The 24,873-nt window shown below is 35.2% G+C and overlaps 1 protein-coding gene and 1 long non-coding RNA gene across 5 annotated transcripts in view; one reads left to right on the top strand and one right to left on the bottom strand.

Moving 5' to 3' along the window:
• The first annotated feature begins 385 nt into the window (after window positions 1–385).
• Window positions 386–24,873, top strand: part of tmem201 (transmembrane protein 201) — a 30,948-nt gene continuing 6,460 nt past the window's right edge. For 2 of the 4 annotated variants that reach the window (XM_009296852.5, XM_009296851.5), the window contains exons 1-7: window positions 390–591; window positions 2,970–3,090; window positions 3,941–4,129; window positions 5,248–5,427; window positions 9,176–9,528; window positions 11,483–11,686; window positions 18,079–18,305. In XM_009296852.5, the coding sequence (XP_009295127.1) occupies window positions 482–591; window positions 2,970–3,090; window positions 3,941–4,129; window positions 5,248–5,427; window positions 9,176–9,528; window positions 11,483–11,686; window positions 18,079–18,305 (1,384 nt within the window). In that variant the 5' untranslated portion in view covers window positions 390–481. 4 annotated transcript variants of the gene reach the window in all.
• Window positions 12,020–17,262, bottom strand: LOC141380513 (uncharacterized). The gene is made up of 2 exons (XR_012398588.1): window positions 16,583–17,262; window positions 12,020–16,182 (listed from the first exon to the last, which is right to left on the bottom strand). It is a non-coding gene; the product is annotated as an uncharacterized lncRNA (long non-coding RNA).

Genomic DNA, 24,873 nt, shown 5'->3' with positions numbered 1-24,873 from the left:
TCAATCCCATCATCAACACAATAATAATAAACCAGAATAATTCCGTTAAAAATATTACATATATAAGTCTGTAGCAGTACAAAACATACCATAAAACTTGTTGAGAAAGCGTGTCTTTTATTAAAATATACTGATAAAATCTATAGTAATCGTTAACCATCATTCTGGACACTGCACACTCATCAAAAATGCCATGAGATAACATAAATAAGGCGAAGATACAAAATTTATGAAAGACCTATTATTATTATTATTATTATTATTATTATTATTATTATTATTATTATTATTATTATTATTATTATATCCAGAGTGGCTTCACATAGTCCGTCCAAGTAACTTTTATTTTGACAGGATCCCGATTCCGCGCTCGTGACCTGGAAATGACCATTGTAGATTGATGCGCGCGTCTGTTGCCGCATGCACTCCAGTTGCGTGTAGCTTCCTTTGAATAACACTACTGTCAAAATATCGATCTGCAATGGAGGCCTTGAACCAAATATTAATAGAGTATCCGCCGCTTGTAGTCGGTGGCGTGGGAGCGACCGCGGTTGCAGCAGGAGGAGCGCTGATCTACAGAATTGCAACCAGGTATTATTGTGTCCCTGCCCATAAGATGTCGCTGGGCCTCATATATCAGACATTGGTATCTAGTTAGGGCCGTAAACTAATTGGACTATTGTCTATACGAATCCTGATAATTGATTGTTTGAGCAGTTTTTTCATAGAACAGTCTTGTGGTGAAAAATATAACTAGGTGTTCACGAGCACAGATAGTGTTAAGCGCGCGATACAAATGCGCGTGATTCGTATCTTTGGTCCAAGAACAAAACAAAGCACAATGCACTGTTATCTTTATGGTTTCTAACACAAATGTGATGAATACAACAAAATATGATTGTTTTTAAAAAAGGATAAACAATGCTTTGCTTTTGTATTTATTCAGTTAACTTCATTTATAGCTCCTCCTTAAGTCTTTTATATCTATTTTTAAGCTATTCTAAATAATTGTTATCTTGAGTGTAAAATTTCTTACCATGGTAAGAGCAGTTTCCTCAGAAAAGACACTAGCATCAAACTGTCAGAAATCAGTCATGCATATAGTGCTAGCCTGAAAACAATAGTCGAACTATTATATTGATATGATACAAACTGTCTGCTCTGATGTGCAGTGAATTATATTTGGTCTGGTTTGTTCAAGAAATTAAATAATTGGTAAATAAGTGTTTCATTTCATTTGGCAGTGGTGTTGTATGATAGATGATTCATTTCCTGGATTCCTTTTTATTCAGATTTCTTTATAATAACAGGCATGTCATGACTTGATACTTCTTTCATATATTTTCAGCCTTCTTTTTAGCCAATGACTTAACTATTTGCAATTTACTGCATGCCTATTTATAAAAGCAAATGTTACCAGATTAATGCATATTAAGCCTGATAGCTGGCATATATGACAGAGATGTCTATTTAATGTTTTGTTTACATCTGGAAAGCATATTTGTTAGAACATTTGCTCATATGCAAAACATTGAATAGATGTCAATTTCAGACGTTAAGTGGACGTTTGGAGTCATTGAAATGTGGAATTATCATCAGTCAGCAGACCCTTTATTATGTTTTGCAGACCTTTGATGGTCTCTCCACACCACCACCAGTTAAATAGGGTTTAATGAAAATGAAAAAAAAAAAGATTTTGATATGTGGTTATATGATTCTTTTAAACATTGTTTCTCCTTATTTTAAATTATTAAATCAATTCTTTGGACCCCCTGGTTGGGAACCACTGATGTGTATTGTCAGGTTGAGTTTGTCAGTGTAATCAAGCCGTTGTCAAGTTAATCTAATTAATCAGTTTAGTTATTCAAATTCGGTTCATTCAAGCTCTATTCATGCTTTGCGTAATCAGTCTCAGATTTCAAGACTATCACTGTCCTGTTTGAAAAAGCTAATTTACTTTTTTTGCATTCAGTAGATTAGCTTTAAGGCCCCGTTTACACTAATACGATTTAGTTTTTAATACGTATAAGTTTTGCTATGGTTACGCCATCTGTCATCACTACGCCGGAGTTTTCGAGTGCTGAAAACGGAGCATTTTTAAAAAGCTGAAAAGGCCATTTTTATTTTAAAACGCTGCTGCTCCGTCTCAGTGTGGATGATGAAAAATGGAGACATCTGAAAATGTAGGCATGGCTGCTGACATTCGATTGGGGCTTTTTCTCAATATGAATTAGCCTACACAAAATTCAGTCTTGCATCTCTTCTTTAAACAAACTCCCGAGAACACAACGGGTAAATCTTCAAAGGGAACAGTGTAGGCTACTTTATAAAGTCATTTACCTTACGCTGGCTACTTTATTTCACTTTCTTTACAATAAAATGATATGTAACGTAATATAAGGAACTGCTTGTTTTGATTTTGATATTAGCAACTTAACAGACATTAAAAATGTTAAAGCATTTTGTATTTATTTATTTATATGACTGTCATCTTTACTGTATCCATATTTATAACAAACGGAGCCTATAATATTACTGCCTGAAAAATACAAACCATAACCTGTCTCTTTTGCTGAATATCAGTTTTAATAATCAATAATGGGTTTTATGAAAGTATAACGTACAATAAGTTTATACAAAATAGACAAACAATCTGTCAAATAAACAGAATCAGAGAGATGAAACGCCAGTGTGGACGCAGATCATTTTCAATCTAAAACACTGCTTTCAAACTAAAATGTATTAGTGTAAACAGGGCCTAAATTTCAGGCTTTATGTTGTTTTTCACCGAATGTTTCTTGAAAATGTATGCATTTTAAAGAGGACTCTTGCGGTACGATTTGATTTTTTTCATTTGTGTATTTTGATATTTTTCTGAAAAAAATGTTTTTATGCGATGATTGATCGTGTTTTAAAAACTTTTTAAGTTTTGGCTTCTGCAGCAGTTTTACCTTTACTCTTTTCTACAGGAAGAAACCGACTCATCTTCAAGTGAATTGTTGGTTCTGCAATCAGGACACAGTTGTCCCCTATGGGAACAGAAACTGCTGGGATTGTCCATATTGTGAACAGTATAATGGCTTTCAGGAGGTATTGACTTTATGCAGATATCTTTATTCAATTTAAAGTTAGTCCTGTCATAATATCTTTTCTTTTTTTTTTGTACAATATATTGCAGTAAATATATTGTGATAAACAATATTATTGTCATTTTAATACTATTTTATGCCACTCATATATAATGCCAGAATGACAGTATAATGTCATCTCAATGCAAGACAAGTACACTCTTCCAAAGAACACATCATATTTCATTCCTAAGAATATTTAATTTATTTATAGTCATTTTAACAATTAGACATTTGAATCAGAATGTGAAAACACATATCCTAAATAAATAATAATAAATCTTTAAAAAAAAAGTGCAAGGTAAAATTAACAGAGGCTGCGATATCTGCTACCAGAACTATTGTCAGTTGTCAGACACCCACATGAAAATATACTATAGTATTTTATAGTAAATACTATGACAAATACTTACACTGACACCTCCATTAGAGATAGAGATGTTGCGCTATTAGCTAAAATGTTGCTAGAATTGGTTTTTATGTATGGACGATATATATTGCATCACCAGAAATGATTGAGGTCATGTTCATGTGTTGTGTGATAAGTCGATATATTGATTATCATGAAAGGCCTATGTAAAGTTTATGTAAGTGAAAATCTATTAATTTAGTTTTTATATGTTTCCTTAGATTGGAATATGTCTGGATACATTTTTTTTATAATAAAAAAGGAATGTTTCCCATGATTTACAAACGACCTTGACTGTCGTTTTATGCATTTAATGAATGTCGTTTAGACCTTCATTAAATGCACATTTATTTACTTTATTAAGCAACCAAATCCTTTTTTCTCACTTGTTTTGGATCTTCAGAATGGGGACTACAACAAACCCATTCCTGCTCAGTACATGGAGCATCTGAATCATGGTGTTTCCGCCGGCGTCCCCGAGACCCCCAAGACCCTGCAGTGGGTCAACTGTCAGATGCTTTTGTGCAAGAAGTGCAACAACAACCAGACGCTGAAGATCAAGCAGCTGGCCTCGTTCATCCCCAGGGAGGATGTAGGTTTATAACTGAAGTTTATCTCTTCATTTTAAGGCAATCAGTGTTTCAGAATTAAATGAGCCTTTTATGATTTACTAGAATGATGGAAAAAGGGTACGTTTAAACCTAAATAAAAATATCTCTCATTAACTGATTACTTCCGTTTAGAAACACAAATGAAGATATTTAAATGTACTTAAAAAGAGAAGAACTAATAAATACTTGATTGCTGCCTTCTATATAAAATGATTTAATTGATACAGTGAAGCCTAAACATCAAGTCTAAATTAAATGTTTATTTTGTGTCTCTTCCCATGAATTTACATGGATTAATTTTTTATACTTTTTGTATGAAGTGGATTAAGTAAAGAGACAGAAATCTCTCAGATTTGGTTAAAACATTTTGATTTGCGTTCTGAAGACAAATTAAAAATGTACACGGTTAAAAAAAATTATTGCTGCCTTCAATTTTTTTTTTGTTGAATCTAATGAACTTTTCTAGTGATCTCAACTTGGATCAATTAAACTGACTAAAAATATTAAGTTACTTAAAATTTTAGTTGAAACCTAATTAACATAGTTTTAGAAAGAGATGAGGGTGAGCAATGACACCAGTGTACCCTGAAAGTAGAGGAAAACAATACAATTTTTAGCAAAATCAGGCCAAAATAAAGTCCATTTCTGAAGTTGAAAACTGCTTGAACTACATTCAAAAGCGACTTTTGCTGCTTGTTCAAACTATATATTTAAAATGAGTTGAAACAACACGATTCTTACGTTTTTTGGGGGACAACTGAATTCTTCATTCCACTTTAATTTCTAAAAATAACCAAGTTAACTTAATCAATTTGTGTTCAACATGAAGAATTGTGTGGTTCTCGCGTGTTTCAAACTTGAAAAATCAAAGTTTACTGAGGCCTAATATGGTGAGAGAATTTTTATTTTGGTGATGAACGAACCATTTAATTATGTTCTTCAATGGGCATCTGTTACATACCCTAAAATAATATTAATTTGGATAAAAAAAAGGCTTTTGGATTTACTTTATTTTATAATGTGAAAAGCATCATCTCAAAAACAAGTAACTTGCACACTGAGAGAAAAATTGATTGCAATGTGTGTAACATGCTGGCAGGAAAACTACGATGAGGAGATTGAAGTTTATAAGCACCACCTCGAACAGACCTACAAGTTGTGCCGACCATGCCAGACAGCAGTGGAGTACTACATCAAACACCAGAACCGGCAGCTGCGGGCGCTGCTCTTCAACCACCAGCTCAGACGCACTCGGGACGCAGATAAAGCCTTCATTAAGGTGCTCATCTCTATATTTACCGTTTCAAATCAAGCCAAAAACTTGTCATGAAAAATACAAAAGACTGCTCTTTTATGACATGATAAGACAGAACTGCGTGGTAAAATATTAATCAAAAGATTTCTATTTTAATTTAAACACCCATGTTCTTAAATCTAAATGGTCAGTATGTTTATTAAACCTTTGACGGTCACAGCTGGTACATTCAATTCTATGGCATAGAGAGAGCAGTTTTCATTTATGATTATGAAACGGCTTCTCAGCCCATGCACACCAGATTTTTCACTCATGCTTATCACCAATGTTTAAAAAGATAGTTCCCCCAAAATGAAAATGTAAATACTGTATACTTGCCTTCAAGTGGTTCCAAACCTTTATGAGTTTCTTTATCGTGTTGAACTCTAAAGAATATGTTGAAGAAAGCTGAAAAACTTTAACCATTGGCATATGGTTTCCAGCTTTCTTCATCATATCTTCCTTTTTGTTCAACAGAAGAAATAAAGTCAAACGGGTTTGTGGCTAGTGAAGGGTGAGTAAACGATGAGAAAATGTATAGTTTTTGATGAACTATTCTTTTAACAGCTCATGACTAAACAATGCCCGCCAATGTGAGCCAGCACAAAAGCCAGGTGTAAATGCATCATTCAAATTTGTATTATTTTTATTTTTTGGTTTGTTTTGACGTGATGCATTACAAACTGCCAGAGCAATGAGATTGGTACCTTAGTTCTTATTCCTTGAGCTGCCGAAGTTACAGAGAATATACACAGCTTGGTGGCACTCAAGCATACAACTGTCTAGCCGAGCACATTAAATAGGATTCATTGGTGAGTTTCATTTCACTGAAAATATCCCTTCATGGCTTTTAACTTTTGTCCTGCAAACAGTTGCCCAGGGTTTTTTTTTTTTTTTTGAGGTGGTTTAAATAATGTAGAAAAGCTTTGTTATTAAATGAGGGAAAAGCATGAAGGTGATGACTTCTGTGCAACAAGCAACTATCAGAAGAGTAAAATTGCACAGCGCTATCTTGTGTACCGGGGGTATTTTTGCATCTAATGTCAGGGAGTGATTTTGCATGTTTGCTCTGCTCAATACCAGTCATTTGAGCATGAATGCAGAACAATGTCTCAAAAAATGCTGACGATAAGCTGAAGCGAAAACAGTCCTGGGGCCTCATGTACGAAGACTTGCGTGGAAATCTTACTAAAACATTGCGTACGCACAAAGCTGTAAATGTGCGTACGCAGAAAAAAATTCAGATGTATGAAACACTGCGTACGCCGAATCTCACGCATATTCTTTTGTACATCCGAATGAACGTGAAACTGAGCGCAACATGCATGAGCGCAAAACCCCTCCCTGCCTCCTCCCCCGTATGAATATGCTAATGACTATGCTAATGGCAAAACCCAACGAAAAAGCAATGGCAAAATCAAGCAAGAAGAGAAACTTTGAACAGAATGTGAAATGGAGGTGCTGCTTTCGGAGGTAGACAGGAGAAAAGCGGTGTTATTTGCAAGTTTGTTCTCCGGAATTAACAACAAAAGAAAAAAAATAGAGTTGGAGAGTTTAGCTGATGCGGTTAACACAGGGTCTGAACATCGCACTAAGTGCATTAAAAAAAGAAATAGTGTGGTTTATATCTGTAAAATGTTGCAGTACCTTTAACAGTCTCAGTGGCGTACCTCGTAAGACGCATGTGATCATGTATTGACACGTTCGAGCATGAACTCGGCTCGAAGCGTCTGATGAACTCATTCTTTTTTCCCCCGCTACATATCAGATTTTGCCCACTATTTATCACGAGAAAGACAAGTAGGAATCATCAATAAGTTTGTGCATCATATTTTATTTGCACATTTTTTGAATGGAAATGTTTCTGATTCACGCATGCAAATTCATCTTCAGATAGTGTCTTTATAGCAATGTGTGTGCGGTAGAAAGTTCAGATTACATTGGGAAAACAGGCGACTGCTGCAAATGGTGCTTTAATGTTTAGCTGGTCAAATGTATGGTATGGAAACCTTATATACCTGCTAGATGAACCCGTCTCATACAGCTGCCATTGCAAGGCTCAGACACTTTGTAGAGAGGAATTTAACACAACTGCCTCTAGGAGTTGCCAATGGAAATAAAACAGACACGCACAAAAAATGTGCATACGCCAGCCAGAAAGCTGCCGTGAAGCTGCGCACATTCCCACGTTCAGTTCATTGTTAGTAAATCCAAACGTGAGCGATTCTGAGCGTGAAACCTGGCGTACGCAAAGTTTTTGTGCGTACACAGCGTTGATACATGAGGCCCCTGGTGTGCACAAGCTTGCAGTCTTTAGACTTTTCAACTAGTATTACTATTTTAAACATTGTTACAAATTAGGGCTGCAATTAGGACATGGTTACAAAAAAAATGACATAGCAATATTTTCAATAACTGCGATATATGTTGCGATATAAATGCAATTTCACCAGATGACTTAAAAAGCTTGTAAAGAATTCATATTTTTAGAACAATTGGGATGATTCTGTATGGGAGCGTATCTGCATAAAGTATCATTTAAAAAATGACAAGCATAGTTACATGCAATAGACAAAAGATGCAAATAAACAATTCTTTTCTGGGGAGTCAAACAGTATTCAGAAACAGAAATTTAATAATCACTGTTTAATAATATAAACACCAGTATTATTTTTATTGAGTAATTATGTAATGATAAATTTATCTTTAAGCCACAAATGTTTAATTTATTGTGCCCAAATGGCTCAAGTTTTGCTTCAAAATCTTACAGTCAGGTCCTAAAATGCATGCAAATAATAAACTTTCACTCTAAAGTTAAAATTTGAAATTACTACACTATATAGTAACTGTAATGTCTGGTCAACTATAATCCCAACTACATTGCAGATGCCTGCGTTGTAACTATTGCAGACTCGCACATTGCGATATCAATGCTGAAACGATATATCGTACAGCCCTTTTACAAATATTCAAATAGGTACAGATGTGCTGCAGTAACTGGAATATAAACACTGATGTTAGGTGTTTTGATAGTCAAGGGATGATTGTAGTAATTCTTACACCAGTAGGTGGCAACAATCAGCCAAATTATATGTATTCGTCACAGAATAATTTAACTAAATTCTTCAAATATGCTGATTCACACCTAAACAAAAATGAGCAAGTTATTTAAAAAGTCATTTATATATAATAATGTATTTTAAAATGATTCTGCAGCAAATACAATTTAGTCAAAACCTTTAGTATGTAAATTTAATATTTTATTACTTAATTTTTTTACTTGTTCACTTATTTTTGTTGTTGATATTTTGTTAAGCTGTCATTTCAGAATCAAAAAATTTAATTTGTAGTTTATCCAGAATGGTGCAGCTCTACTCGGAGATGTAAATACAAGAATACTATGAGCCTGATTAGAGGCCAAAGGCTTGACATGGAAAATTGCTCTGAATTCAGATTTTGCCCTGATAAACTGTAACTTAACTGCAAACCTAGCATTTGTTGCACGCATAAAGTGTGATTAATGATCAGTCCGTTACTGGTGTTTTCTTAAACCGGAGATAAATGTGTGGAAGTGATTGCCGGAGATAAGGAAAGACCTGTTGTCTCTTGCTAGTATTTTATTGTGCAGCTACTGTTGATTCATGTTTAGCTTTTAATCAAGCCTGACATGCAAGTGTCAAACTCTATTCCCATATCAACTGAGTATTCATCTTTTTTTTTTTCTTTTTTTCAGAACACTTACTCTCTCTCCACCCCGGCCTGGTTGATCTTGCTCAGGATTCTTACGTTTCTCGCTTGTGCCTTTTTGGTAGCTGTGGCTTTGTCTGGATATGTAGACGAGAGCCCCTCTGTCACGCAGACCTTGAGCGGAGGAGTCGTTCCACCTAAGCGAGTCCTTCAGAATGAGAATGAAAGCAAGACTGATGAGGGCAGCTTGATGTGGGACGATCTGATGGGTCTCCTTCCGGAAAAAGCAGTGGAAAACGCTCGACTCTTCTGGCAGTCTGGAAGCGACCACCAAATGGCCGTGGCCTCTGTTGGACTCCTTACTTGCATCACAGGTGTCTTAATGGCAGGACCTGTCAGGTAAAAATAAATTTAAATAATAAATATATAAAAGTGGTTTTAGTTTTATTACTTTTGTATTCATTCATTTCAATTCAACACAAATAATACACAAGTGTTGTCGAAGTACTGGAATTCAGTACCGGTCGGTACTGAAATTTTCAAAAACATCCATTTCCCGCCAACATTTGAGTGCTGTTGCACATATTCTTAAACAGCGCTGATTTACCATAGTGTTCACATGTTCAACAGAAATTACTGTGATTGGCCGTAAAGGTTATCAGTTCACTGAACTCACCTCTCTTTACTGAGTGTAAACATAGATACAGGGACCCTGGAACATTTTAAAGCCGCGATTCATCAGCGGATTGCTCATATGTCCACTAATAGACAAACCAGCTTATCGATGTGACTTTGAAATGCTCCATTGTCCCTGTATCTGTTACATACATACATACTGTTGAAAACTAAATTATTTGCCATTCTGTTTGTTTAAGGTTCACAAGTAATGTTTACCAAAACATTTTAATAAATAAAATTAAAAATTTCATTGTTTCTTATTATATTTTTTTCTCTTATTTAAGTTTGGCTGCAATCCAACAATGTAAATATAAGATCCAAGGAGGTCAATATTAGCTCTCTTAAAGGGCACCTATGATGAATATCATCTTTTGGAAGCTGTTTAGACAGAACTGTGTGTAGGTATAGTGTGTCCACAGTCATATTAGAGTGATAGAAACACAGTAAGTCTCTCTTTTTCAAATTTCTGACAGTAAAAATAGTATCCAAATCCCTCCCGTTTTGAGGCCCACATCAACATGACATAGGAGTGCGGTTTCCCCGCCCACCTTATTGATTGACAGCCACGTATTAAATTGTATCCAAAGTAATGCGTATATTCATATCAACAAGACAGGATATGCGTAAACCAACTGGATTAAACGATCTCTTCAGCTCTCTGTAATCAGCAGCATCTCAAGAATGAGTTTTACAAGTTTAAAACTTTTCTAAAACAGTGCATGTTTTAATAAAGACAGTAAAATTGTTTTGTAATTTTTCATGTCAGTACTATTATAAAAGACTCTTCAATCCTGTTTCATGGACTTAAATTTTGTACATTAACAAAACGGATGTCCATACAGCAGTGGATATTAACCTATCCCGTTGCATTTGCCATGCAAAAACAGTGCAAAGCTAAACGCATGCCCAAACTTTATAATGACATTGTGTGTGACTCATCATTGCAGAAAGGCTTGAATTAACTCCACAACAAATACATCAAATAGTCATTGGGGAAGTTCTTACAGTAGTTAGAATGGGAGAGCTGCTTCATTCCTGTCTGTCACTGCTGCTTATGCGGGAGAAGATATACCCATCATAGCAATAATGAGCAATCTCTTTGGCTTTGACATGCACATGGGAATGGCGGGCGGGGAGAACCAACTCATATGCATTAAAGGTACAGGCAGCAAGTACAGCTACAGCCAAAACAGCTCAAATTTACAAGGGAAACAAAGGTCTAATAAATAATCTGAGTATTTTGAGCTGAAACTTCACAAGCACATTCTAGAGACACAAAAGATTTATATAAAATTTTGAAAAAGGGGTAAAATATGTGCCCTTTAAGATTTTTTGGCTACAGCACAAACCACTGTTGTCCAGTAAATTGTCAAAATGACCTTGTCTAGTTTATCTAATTAACGTAATTAAGAGAACTAGTTTCTTGTGAAATAATTAGTAAAATATTATGTACTGTCTTTATGACAAAGACAAAAATAGTTAGAACTTAGTTATTAAAGAGATTATATTTAAAAATGTTTAGAAAAAAAATCTTTTAAATTATACGTGGGAAACATTTGAACAAGAATTAAAATTTGCTAATAATTTTGTCATCAACTGTATATTGCAATAAATACATGTATATAATAAACTAAATAAAATCTTTGGTTAAAGAATTTTTTTTTTTCCTTTCAAGGTTAAGGAGGATTGATGCTGTGGCTTCTGTGCTCTGGCTCCTGGTGATCTGTTTCTACCTGGCCGAGTGTTACCTGAAGACAGACGTCCCAAGCTGGCTGGAAATGGTCAAGTTTGGCATCACTTCTGTGTGTTGTCTGGTGGGATTCGCTGCCGCTGTGGCAACACGCAAATCCACAAGTCAGAGAAGAGCCAGAGGTCGCAGGTCAGAATCTGAGCAGTGACACTAAGCTAAGATATTTAATGGGATCTGTAAGCCAAGACCCTTTTGGGACATATTGAATCAAGGGTTCGATTTTGCCAGATTGGTACATTATTCTTCCAAACATTTTATTCAATTTACACTAACAAACTAATGCACTCATTTATAAACCTCCATGGCCTTTAGGGCAGTGTTTCCCAACCTTGTTCCTGGATGCACACCAACTGTACATATTTTGGATCCCATTAATTTTAGGTTTTGGAGTCTCTTCTAATGTTCTGTTAATTCAAGTGTGAATGTGTTTAGGGAAAATGTGAAAATGAAAGAAATAAAAATGTGTACTGTTGGTGTGCCTTCAGGAACAGGGTTGGGAAACACGGCTTTAGGGTACTTGCCAACTAGGCCCTCAACAAAATACTATTTTTTAAAAGATCAGTGTTGGTGCTTGCTTTGATTTATTTAGCTCAGAACACTAGAAAAGGAGTGTTTATTACCTTTTTTGTAGTCTAGTGTTAAAATGTCCAGTGTGCCTCTGATTTGACACTTTACTTTCAGACATTTTACATTTAGTTTTATACTGGTTAAATTTGGGTTTAAGGCTACTGAAGATACAGCCTAGTATTTGAATTAATATTGTATGACTCAATGCAAGATTTCTTGTGCATAAAGAAATAGTGGTGCCATTTTATGGATGGTGGTGGGAGATTTGGGATTTTTGTTTTCTACCACTGATTTGACTGTTGCAGTATGGAATTGGCATTTAAAAATTACAAGATATAACGTAACTATACCCAATGCTCAACTGTAATAGACATTGTTTTATCGCTCAAAGCCTATATGCAATCTCACTTAAACCGTAAAATCAGTATTTATTTGCTGACATACTTTAGTTGAAGCTATTTTTTTGTGGTAAGCTTCAACAAGCCAGATTTGGGAGTGTCTGTGTCAAATATGTATGTTTAGTTGTGTAGATTCTTAATCCTAATTTAAAGCCTTGTGGGACAATTAGATTTTCTGGGCCCAGATTTTCAAAAAAATGTCAACTGGATCAAATTATTCAGAGTGTTGGATCAGTGTGATCCAAATACCAAATTTCAGGTTTACCAAACCCTGTTTACCAGAGCCTTAAATGGAACCAAGAGTGTAGCCTACTGGCTAAGCAAAGAACAACAGGTAGGCAAAATAACAGTGGCAACAAACAGCCATTGTTTGTTTTAATGGTAAAAAAACAGGAACACTGCAATCAACAAACATTGTACGTTTTTTAGTTTGCTCTAGAGTTGGGTCGATAGATGATGCCATCATCCATTGCCAATGGCCGATAGACATCCCGATGCTGAGCCGGAATCGTGATCCCCGCCCCTGTCGCAGCGGCAATCCGCTTGCGGAAAAAAACCGCATGGCCCCATTTACACTAATACATCTTTATTTTAAATTGGCATTTTAGAACGAAAATGTTCCACACCCACACTGGCGTTTAACCTAATTTCTGAAAAGCCCTGAAAGCACTGAAAACGCACATACACTCTGTCACGCTGCAGCGTATGCGAACATCTGAGCTCCAGCAGTCAGTTACAGGCTCACAGCGTCAGTACACTGCTTTAATCTTTCGCTTTCACGCTTGTAATTTTAGCGAAAAACCTTAGATACTGTTGGTTGTATCCTGTTTGTTTTGCACCTTTTTACCAACCAAGTTTGTCAAAGCCATAGTAACGACACAGATCACTCTGTCTATTCATGCCAGAGTCCCGCAGAAAAAGTGATTGACAGGTGGCAATTTGTGTGTAACTTATCTTTATTTGTTTATGATTTGGTCATGGGTAAAACAAACGCCATGTGGGTCAGGTAGTTGAAACGGTAGGCTTCAAATAATTAATTAATTATTAATTAATTAATTATTCATAAATAATGAATTCACCGCCACCTACGACGATGATGCTATCGTCCATCGTGATGTTTTATATTAGACATCGTACAATGCCAAATTGGTCGACATCGCCCAACCCTAGTTTGTTCTAAAGCAATACTGCTTTGATACTGTTTTGTTGTTGTTGTTTACCATATCTCATTAGATGTGACATGCTTCATATAGGCTTTAAATATAAAGGAATTTATATATTGTATGTCAAGTTCGTGACTTTTTTATTTTCTTTGGTAAAAAAAAGTCAAAACTGAGTCCACCCTTCTGACGGGATCAGGATAATCCTGTTTTTTGGATCAAATAGATCCCAATTTGAGTTCAAAATTTTGAATAACCCAAAGGGCAGGCTTGATCTTAATCAGATGTAAGATTGGATGGTCTGATCTTAATTCAAAAGCCCTCTGTTACTTTGGAAAAACTAATTTTCAAGATTTGATCCAATCCATGATCCAAAATCTGACTGGATTACCTTTGGAAAAACTGGGCCCTGATTATTACATCAATCCAGAACAGATGCAATGTTTAGTTTACTGACACAGAAATCAGTTAACGAAGTACGTTGCTTGGCACTGCTTATTGTATTGTGCACCATATATTTATTACACTGTAAAATTAGAAAAATGCACTTCGTTTTATTACACGCTATTTAGTTTGAATTCTGCTAACCACACTAAAGCGCTGTAACGTCGCCTCCACGTTCCACTAATGTTTGTTTATATATGTTTTTTAAAGCTTTAAAATGAAAAGCCTCTTTTACCTGTTGGTTATGTATTGTAATGTGTTTGCTGTTTTAGAGTGTGACATCATATGAGTGTATGACTATAGGTTGTATGTTTCTGTAGGTTTGCATCACTGTATTTCCCAAGTTACTGTATGCATGTGGCGTATGCTGTGAAGTTCATTTTTTGCTGTGATCAAAGTGCTTATTAATGTGACTTAGACATTAACTGTCTGCAGCTTTTGTGTTATTCAAATCAAGTCTTTTTCAAATTTTGTGAGTTTACCAAGCACTCATGTGTAATAATGGGATGGTTCACCCAGAAATTAACTTTCATTTTATGCAAGCTCGAATATTCCAAATGTTTCTATCTTCTGCTAAACACAAAAGATGATGTTTTCATGAACATGCAGAACCAAATTGTTGACGTCTCTACTGAGTTATTATAAGGATCTCATTCTTTACATCTTATTTTGTGTTTGTCACAAGAAATTTCATAAAATTTTGAAGACTTGAGTAAATAATGACAGAATTGTCATTTTTGGGTGTACAAACTTTTTAGTCCATGCAGATTTAGTGGTACTTGTCCACTTTTGACAAACTGTAAGGTTCTCAACAAGCTTTTACATATTTAGAATTTCAAACTGCCAAAATTGAAATGTGCCTATGTAAAAAGCTCTAGTTAAAGCTCTGTCATCACTGACTTCTATAGCATGAACAAAAATACTGTGGAAATCAAAGGTTTCCGTCTACTTTCTGGTTATCAATGCTCTTCAAAAACACGTTCATCTGTGTTCAGCCAAAGAAAAGACTGGATAGAGCACAAATGAGGACCGAATTTTTTTATTGTTATGATAATGTGATCTGTTTGTGGCACATTTCTGTTATTTAAGTATTTTACTGTAGACGTTCATATTCCTCGTCATCATAGTATGTTTTTACCAAAGTTGGTTGGTAAATACTAATAGTGTGTATTTGAATCTGACATTAATACTAGTATCTCAAAATAATGTAAAACATTTATGTAGCACAGTAGACTATTTTGTAAGTATACTCAATACTTCATTGACTACCTATTTTATTTTTGTAATGTCACCTCATGTCTCCCTCCCCAACTTTATATTATTTAATATAGAATGTGAGTGTAACTGAATGAAGCTGAATTTAACACTAAGGATTTATAAGGTAAGACTGAAAATACAGGTCTGTGCTTGTTGTATCAGAAGGCGCATGGTGATATTAAAGTCATAAAAGTAAATGGGTTTCTGTTGATAATGTCTACTGTTGAGGTCAATTAAAGGGTTAGATTTGGATTAGTTTAGTGCTTATAAGCAATTATGGTACCCTTAAACCTTTAAACTTCGCCTGGTATCAACGTGTTCATATGGATTTAATGTTGTAAATTATATTCAGATTTCATAGAGAACATTTGTTGTATTTCATTATGCTCTCCATCACTTTTCTTGTGAGTGTACGGATGAATTAATAAACCCACGTTACATAGCTTATAAGTAGGGCCAGGCAGAATCTGCTGGCATTTTTTGCTATTTCTGCACAATTTAGGCTAAAATATTTCGAGAGTATCATAACTAAACACCTAATATATTAAATAAAAAATAATAACTTTTTTCTTTTCACTGCAAATCCATTTAGATTCACTTATTTAGTAAACAAATCAAGTCTCTCATCTAATATATCTACTAAAAGACAGAAAATATAACTTTACAAACTGTATTGTGAATTGATCAATTTCATATTAGGCAATAATACTGAAATTGATTTAAAAGCTGAATAGATAATGTACACATGTAAGTAAATACACTTGGTAAGCTAGAAATCTGCGGAGATCTGTGTGTGGACCTATCCACTTGTTAAGTGTGACGTCACGCGAAGTGGCTTCCGGGTCCAAGCACTCTATTCAACTGAATGGGGAGACTCATGAAATGGTACTAATAAACGTTTACAAAGCGATTTAAGGCTTTTGAAAATCACGATCGCAATATATATGTCCATGCCTAATATCCGATGGCCAGAAAGTGATACATTTTTTGTAAATTGTTAAAATTTTGGTATTTGTTATGCAGCAAGCCAAGAGATTGTTGTGTACACAATGATTTTATATAAAATTAACTTTAATGTGTGATAGGAATAAAACGTGATCATAAACTAATGATTTCTCCACTCAAGTGAGTGGCGGCTTGGACCCGGAAACAGTATTACATACGTCACAAACACGTCACCACTTAACAAGCGGATTTACAAGTAAGTGCGAAAGCGAGTGGTTGAAACTAAATTGAATGGAAACCAATATTTTGATTGTAAGAGCTTTTGTTTTGATTTGCTTTCTTGAAGCTCATCACATCATTAAGGTGAAATTAGGTCGTTTTTGTTTCGCTTCAGTTTGTATGCATTGAGCACATGAGCATTTACACTATGAAAGCAGTCTAATTAGGGCATTTTGAATACCTCTGAAGGAGTCCACTTTTTATCTGATTGGCAAGAATGTATCCTAATACGAGGTGTAAACAGCACCTAGAGCCTGTTTTGGCCGTTGACCATTACAGATCTAAAACATTCATTTGAGCTTTTTGGTTCTTCATTACAAATAGGCCTATTTATAGAAACCTCTAGTCAGAATATTTTTTTGCCATTGCTCTTTCTGGTATACCATCAACCCCAGATCAGTGTTTTTAGTTCTTTACCTGACCTCTCAGATATAATGTGAATTGCAATGCTGAATAGTGTGAAACCATTTCCGTCCAGAAACGTAAGCTAAAGTTTGTTATGATGTCTTTGGAGTGTTGTTGTTGTTTTATAATTGGAGTAAAGCAGCATGTTGGAGTAATCGCTGTACTAAGATTGGATTGTATTGGATTCTTTTATACCTTGTATTGTTTAACCCTATTATGAAAGTGAAATAAAACACTTACAAAATCCAAACTGTGTTTGGCATTTTTTTTAAACTAGAATCAGGGTACGTTTATATGAGGGTGATGTACTGAAGTTTGCGTGAATGATTCTTGTTCTCAATCATCGACAAAAAAGACTGAAACAATGTCTTGTGCATGCCAGGCCAGTGGACGGCGATATGACTTTCTTGCTTTGTAAAGAAACAAAAAGTACCTGTGCTAATGTAGTCTTGTGGTTTGGCATTGTTGTTTTGGTTAGTCAATCAATTTTACATGCCTATGCATTTATGCTATTTCATAAATTAGCGTTTTTTTGCTTTACATGGGAACAGTAAAAGTATAAATCTCAAAAGCCACTTTGAGATCCCAAAACTACTATTGTCAAAATCATGTTTTCAGTTTTGCTTGAAAGCCGTGTTGTGTGAACATAACCTTAAAGTATTTGGATAATCATTATAGAGGGAAGTGATTGTACCCTTATGTATTATAATAACATAACTAAGACATTTGCATATTATTGGTTGTCTGAACTGAGCAAGCGGAGATACACTGAGATATTACTGATGTATGATTTAATTCATAATTTACAGATATGTCATTTATACACTTTATCTACTTTGAAATCTTTACTTCACCAAATTGTACTTAGTTTATAGTTTATTTAAATGAAGAGCAATGATGAGGTGTACATTTACACACAATCTGCCTACTTGTTCATATTTTCAGTTTCTCCAGGCTTTAGAATTCTATTAAACTATTATTCTATCTTCTCCCATTGGCTACTTGACACAAAACAGAATGGAGTTTTCAGTAACAGAAGAGTGATTTGCAGTGCTGTGTGTTTCAGGTATCTGTCTGGTGGTTCTCCAGGAGAGTTCTTCTGTAATCATGGGCCGCTGCTGTCTGCACCTGTGTCTGAATCCTCCACCTTTATCCCGACGCCTCCACCCAACCTGTCCCAGCTGCTGATTCGCCAGCAGAGCCAGCGAACCCGCAAAGCCTCCCCCTCCTCACTGCCTGGCCGGCTCAACAGAGCCCTCTCTTTGGGCACCATCCCTTCACTTGCACGCACAGGTCAGTGCATGTTGAAAATATTCAGCACTTTTTTGTCGCATGAATAAAAATTGTCTTATATCATATGTATTGTCATTGTTCTAATAGGATTAGCATTTAAGCCAAACATTACTTTGGAATTTAAAACTGTTTAATAAGCTACTTATTATTAATTTTAAAATACTTGTATATTTATCAATTTATTATACTGTGTTTATTATGTTATACTTAATATTAAAGATAACAGGGTGTCCGTGGGGTCTTAAAAAGTATAAAAGTTTATTAATTTACTGATGAAAAAATTAAGGCCCTTAAAAGTTATTAAAAAGTCTTAATGGCGTTTAAACGAGGTCTTCAATTTTGTTCAAGCGTTGTTTGACTCCAAAAAAAAACATAAATGTATTTTTTTTTTTGTAATATTATCAACTGCATGCTCGATCCACACGATTGGTTCGGGTCGAGGCATGTCCGGCCAAGCTCCTCCGTCCGGGTAATGTCACATAGTTTGCTACAAATGCGTGAAGGTGATGTGATGCTCTCCACATGAAGCAAAACCATAGAGCGAAACAGACGGCAAATGGGCAAATGTAAGCGTTTTCCTGGTTGGAGAACGACGAGTTTAAAAAGTGGCTGAAGCTTGTCGCTAAAAACAACGGCGTAATTTATTATTTCAAGTTTTGTTTCTTCTGAGCTTTTTTGAGTTCTGTTGCTTGGTTGTGCTCCTATGATTTATTTAACTACAACAGTTTAAGTTAAACGTTTGATGCTGATTAGAACTTGAAGTGGCAATGAGGTCTTAAAATATTCTAAGAAGGTCTTTTAAAAGTCTTAAAAAGGTATTGAAATTATCTTTAGGATTCCTGCATATACCCTGGAATATGAAGTTAAACATAGTAGTTGCTTTAAAAGGTTTTATTCACTTCTTAGGGTGCTTTCACACCTGTGAATCGATTCAGTTGTTCCAAAACAGAGATTACAATTGTTAGATTGTTGCTCTTTGCTCTTGGAGCGGTTCGCTTTCACACTGCAAAGTTTCTAATCGGACCAAAAGAGCTAAAACAAGTCACATGCGAGTAAACTCTCCTCACATTGGTCAGAGTGTCAGGGTTTATTTTGCAGCGTCCCGCTAAGCTGTCAGGAGAGGTGGTGGTTTGGTGGTGATTGACAGGGTGCGTGCGCGCGACGTGTCTGAGGAGAGACGCGGTGGGGAGGGGTGAGAAGGGTGCGCGACGATGCCTATTTGAGGACCTGGAGGGAGACGCGAGATTACCGGGAGATCATCACTCGTTTGCAGGCATCCGGAGACTCGCGAAACTTCCCACCCCACTCATACTTCTCTCTTCATATAGCCGTATATGCCTATTACATATCCATAAAACACAGTGATACAACCTCGCTCGGATCGGATCGCTTTCTCACTACAATCGAACCGCTCCAGGGTTCGTTTCAATCGAGCCGAGACCACCTCATTTAAGCGATCTCGGAGCGATTACTTTGGCGCGGAACAGAGCGCGATTGCCCTGTTCACATATGCCAATCGAACCGCGCTAACTGGGCAAACGAGATACGTTCCGAAACAAAAGTGTAGGTGTGAAAGCACCCTTATACTTCTTATACACTTCTTACTTCTTATAGACGGTTTATTTAAAATATTGAAATATACTATTTAGTTAAGTTTTAATAACATTAATAACATAAATTCTTTTTACGAATGGAGATTTTGTAATTTTGTGGTATTGTTGTTTGTGATTTTTATGTGAAATTTTATATGCTCCCTGTCGTCTTGACCAGGTCTCACTGGAAGAAGAGACAGTACTGTCTCAATGTTATCTCCTGAATAAATAAAATAAATAGTAATGATATTAAATATATGTTTATTTCATAATGCTGTATGTAAATATAGTAAAATATATAAAAAATTGTACATTAGCATTGTTTTTTTACTATCTGTTTTTATTAAAACGTGCAATTTAGTTATTTAAATAATAATAATAATAATACATTATTAATTAATTTATCAGGGGTTGCTGCAGCGTAATAAACCGCTAACTTATCCAGCATATGTTTTACACAGCGGATGCCCTTCCAGCTGAAATCCAGTACTGGGAAACATCCACACAGACTCATTCACACTCATACACTACGGCCAATTTAGTTTATTTAATTTACCTATACCCGCATGTCTTTGGACTGTGGGAGAAACCAAAGCACCCAGAGGAAACCCATGCGAACACGGGGAGAGCACACAAAAAGTACATGCCAACTGACCCAGACAGGACTCGAACCAGAGACCTTGTTGCTGTGAGGTGACAGTGCTAACCACTGAGCCACCATTTCACCTTATGGTGAAGACAGTGGCACACAATTAATTAGTTTGTACTGTGTGTGTTGTAATTAAGTGTTCAATAACTATTTATTTTGTTTTGCCTGTATGTTATTGCATATGACTCTCAAAGTGCTGATAGTCATTGACTTGCATCTTATATTATGTATCACCAAGAGCCACAATTTTAGCTAAAAAACCCTCATTATTACATTAACTTTCTAAAAGAAATTCCCATGTTAACACAGCCTTGCTTTAGTTTGTGAAGCTGAGCACTGTGCAGATAGTGAGGGGCCCCAGGTGCTGTTTTGTGGAAGCAGTGCAGAGGTGCATGATGGGAAAGATGTGGGTCACTGACTGACTGAATGTCTGCTAGAAGGAACTCGGCTCACTCCTCACCCCAGACGGTGCCGCACCTCACTGGGGAATTTTGCCAACTGCCAAAGAAAACTGCAAAGTGTGATTTAGAAACAATCTGTATGCTCTCCAGCTACCTGCATAACACCGGGATTTTCCCACCACTCGTGGGTTTCCAATTACAGGATGTAGCATTGTTTTAATAACAGCTGGTCCATTTCATCTTATGCCATTAAATTTAAAAGAAGAACAACCCGTAAATTCAATATTTCAATATTTCATTATTTACTAATGCTATTGCAAACTTGTATGTGCATCTTTTTGTGGGGCTGGAGATTGTGAATAAACTATCGCATTTTGCAAACTTTTTATACCATTATTGCGACCGAATTTTGTTGGACGTTGCGCTGGTCTGATGACAGATTTCTAGAACTGATAATAAATAACATTCTGTTGCATATGAGATGCATTGCAGCACAAGAAACAAAACAGTGCTAGTTTTAACAACACAGCATCCAACCACATATCAGCTTTGTTTAAAAGAAGAGACAGCGGTGCTATGGTAGCTAGAGTGAATGTTTCACTGAACCAGTCATTTACATAGACATCAAACAGCTGACTGTGTCCATTACATGAATATAAGAGAGTATAATATATCAAAATAAAGAATCGAGCCTCTGCTTTTAAACATTCGTTTCTTTAAACATTCATTCATGTTCTTTTTGCCTCAGTCCCTTTATTAATAAGGGGTCGCCACAGCAGAATGAACCACCAACTTATATGTTTTACGCAGCGGATGCCCTTCCAGCTGCAACCCATCACTGGGAAACACCCATACACTCTCATACACTCTGGATAATTTAGCTTACCAAATTCACCTATAGCGCATGTCTTTGTTGGGGAAACTGAAACCCACGCGAACACGAGGAGAACATGCAAACTTCACACAGAAATGCCAACTGACCTAGCCGAGGCTCAAACCAGCAACCTTCTTGCTGTGAGGCGACAGCGCTACCCACTGCACCACCTCTCCGCTCCTGCTTTTAAACAAGAAAAGAATATATTTGTGTTTGCCACCACTTGAATGAAGAAAGGTTTCGAGCTTTTCATAAATTGATAAATTTTTTAATTGAGGAAAAATCTTAGAAATTTTTTTTTTTTTAAAGATTAAAGAAGTAATTTTTATTGTTAGATATATTTATTTAGACATCAATGAGTATGTCCACATTTAAATATGTATATTTTATATCCATTTCTCATTGAATATGGCCAATAATTTGCATTTAAACAAAGTTTAACAGAGTTTGGTCATTGAACATTATTAGGAATAGCCAAAGATTTAAAATTAAACAAGGTATTGCACAAAATTTCAACTAATCAAATTTTTCTATATTATATATTTTCTATATTCTATATTTATTATAAAAGTTTCTATATTATATTTTCATCAACATATTAATTTGGGTGCATAAATCTTTGGACTGTGATAAGTTTATTTAGTACAAATTATTTTTCTTTTTTTTTATAATCACACTTGACTAAAAAATCTTCAGAAACACTTTCCCATTGCAAATGTCATCATGGTATAGACAGCCCTGAATCAGAAGCTGCAGTTCCTCCATTAGCACTCTGTTCTATAAGTTTTCAAACCGTACCTGCCATAGATATTGTCTGTGACTGACATATTGATGAATGTATGTAGAGTTTTAGGATGCACAAATGAACACTGAAGTCTCCCTAGATTGCCTGAGACACTTCTTCTGTTTTTCACAGAGATAGCGTTAGCCTTGTTTGTAGCTCCACCCCTTTTTGAAGAGCACAATCTCATTTAAATTTAAAGTGATGTCACCTAAAAAAAGCCTTAAAAGAGGCAGTTTCAGAAAGTTATTAAAAGGTTTTGTGGGGTATTTTGAGCTGAAACTTCACAGAAACTCTCTAGGGACATCAGAGACTTATTTTACATCTTGTTGAAAGGTACATAATAGGTCCCTTTTAAAAGGTGGTCTGTGAGGGGTGTACTCTTTTTGCTAAGCACTGTTTATATATTTAAATATTGAAGCTCCAAAAAAGGAACATGGAAGAAAAAATAAATAATATAATCATAAATACCTAATCTAACCCGAGAAATGATTCAACCCATGATATAAAATAATAACATACCAGTAAAAACCATTTTTATTAAAAAGTTTATGTGCTGTACAAGATATTTTATTTGAGACAACAGACAATTTAGGATGGGAAAACAAAAAACGTGGTTAGGAATTTATGGGATTATATCTGCTTAGTCATTCTGTAGAGATGTTTGAACTATATTCAGTTTTTATAGCTTATTAGTATGCAGTTCAATTTATCCTATAATACATTTTTAGTTGTTTGATATAGTATCTGAAGAGCAAGAATGCAGTTTTGAGTAGAAATTGTCAGAAGTTGCATTTTTGGGTGAGCTGTTTCACAACAAGAATTGATTGTTCCATTTTCTCCCAGTCTGATTTTGGGTATGCATTTAAAACCTATGAACACAGCGTATGTACTATATATCAAAGTGTATTGCAGGGGCAACAGCTTGGTTCAGTGTTGCTTTTAACTTTGACCTTTCTGTAAGCGGGACTTTGTAATACACACAGGCTTTTAAAGCCCAGGATCAGGCTGATGTCTGGAGCACTGTTTAAATGACTGTTGTGAGACTGTTGAAGAATCATGGTTTGTTTCATGTGTGGATCTTCAGAAGAGGCCAGATGAGATGGCTAATGTCAGCCTCCTGTAATCAGATGCAGCGGCTTGACAGGTGTGATTAAAAAAAAAGAAAGAAAAGGACAGAGCTTGATCTTTGTGCTCTTGACTTAATCATAAATACTTGTCTATGAGATCTCTGTGTTTGATGCAGTTTTTTCTACCTCGTAATAATATGTATGGATGGCTAATTTTAATTACCTCATGAAATCTTTTACTTTTTTATTTTTATTTTATTTTTTAGATTCCAAATTTCTCTGTAAACAATGTTTTGGAACATTTCTTTTTGTTTTATTCAATTGGGTTATTATATAACTCATTTCTAATAACGGATTTATTTGATCTTTGCCATGATGACAGTAAACAATATTTCACTAGATATTTAATAATATTTCACTAGATAAGACACTTCTATACAGCTTAAAGTGACATTTCAAGGCTTAACTAAATGTAAAACTGCTTTTATTCTAGCCAAAATAAAACAAATAAGACTTTCTCCATAAGAAAAAATATTTATCAAACATACTGTGAAAATTTCCTTCCTTTGTTAAACATCATTTGGAAAATTAAAGGGGGTTTAATAATTCTGATTTCAACTGTACATATATTTTGATTTCATGTTCTGTTTCCTTGTTTATTTGTTGGACTATTTAATTATTTATTTAATAAAGTAATCCGAAAGTAATGATAAATCTAATAGGATATATTTTTCAGTTACTGTTTTAAAACTCATGCAAGCACATTTAATTTTATTTCTGTCAAAATTAAAATATGGGAGGAAATTTGTAATTATTTATTAATTTCATTTTACTTCACATAACGTTGGGTTACCCAAATTTTTGCACCTGTCTGTTTTGTTATGACTTAAATTGCATTGCATCTGTTGATTAAATAAATGTTATGTCAGAACTGAAATGTTGCTTTTTTTCTATAGGGTATAACTGAATTCAGGGTATCCAACTGAAATTGCTAATTTGAAAGGCCAGCAGACTATGGCTTGCAATTATGAAAATTATCTGAGCTGGCCAAACTTTTGCATAAAACTGTTGGTGGATTTGGTATTATTCATCAGGGTTCAGGTATTCTCGGAATAAATGGGTTTTTAATAATTTTAATAAGGATCTTATAACCACAGTTCATTTTACTGTACAATAGTAATAGGCCTATATTTACGTCACA

Source organism: Danio rerio, chromosome 23, assembly GCF_049306965.1.
Source record: "Danio rerio strain Tuebingen ecotype United States chromosome 23, GRCz12tu, whole genome shotgun sequence".
Classification (NCBI taxonomy): domain Eukaryota; kingdom Metazoa; phylum Chordata; class Actinopteri; order Cypriniformes; family Danionidae; genus Danio; species Danio rerio.
This window is presented reverse-complemented; position numbering and strand designations above follow the sequence as displayed.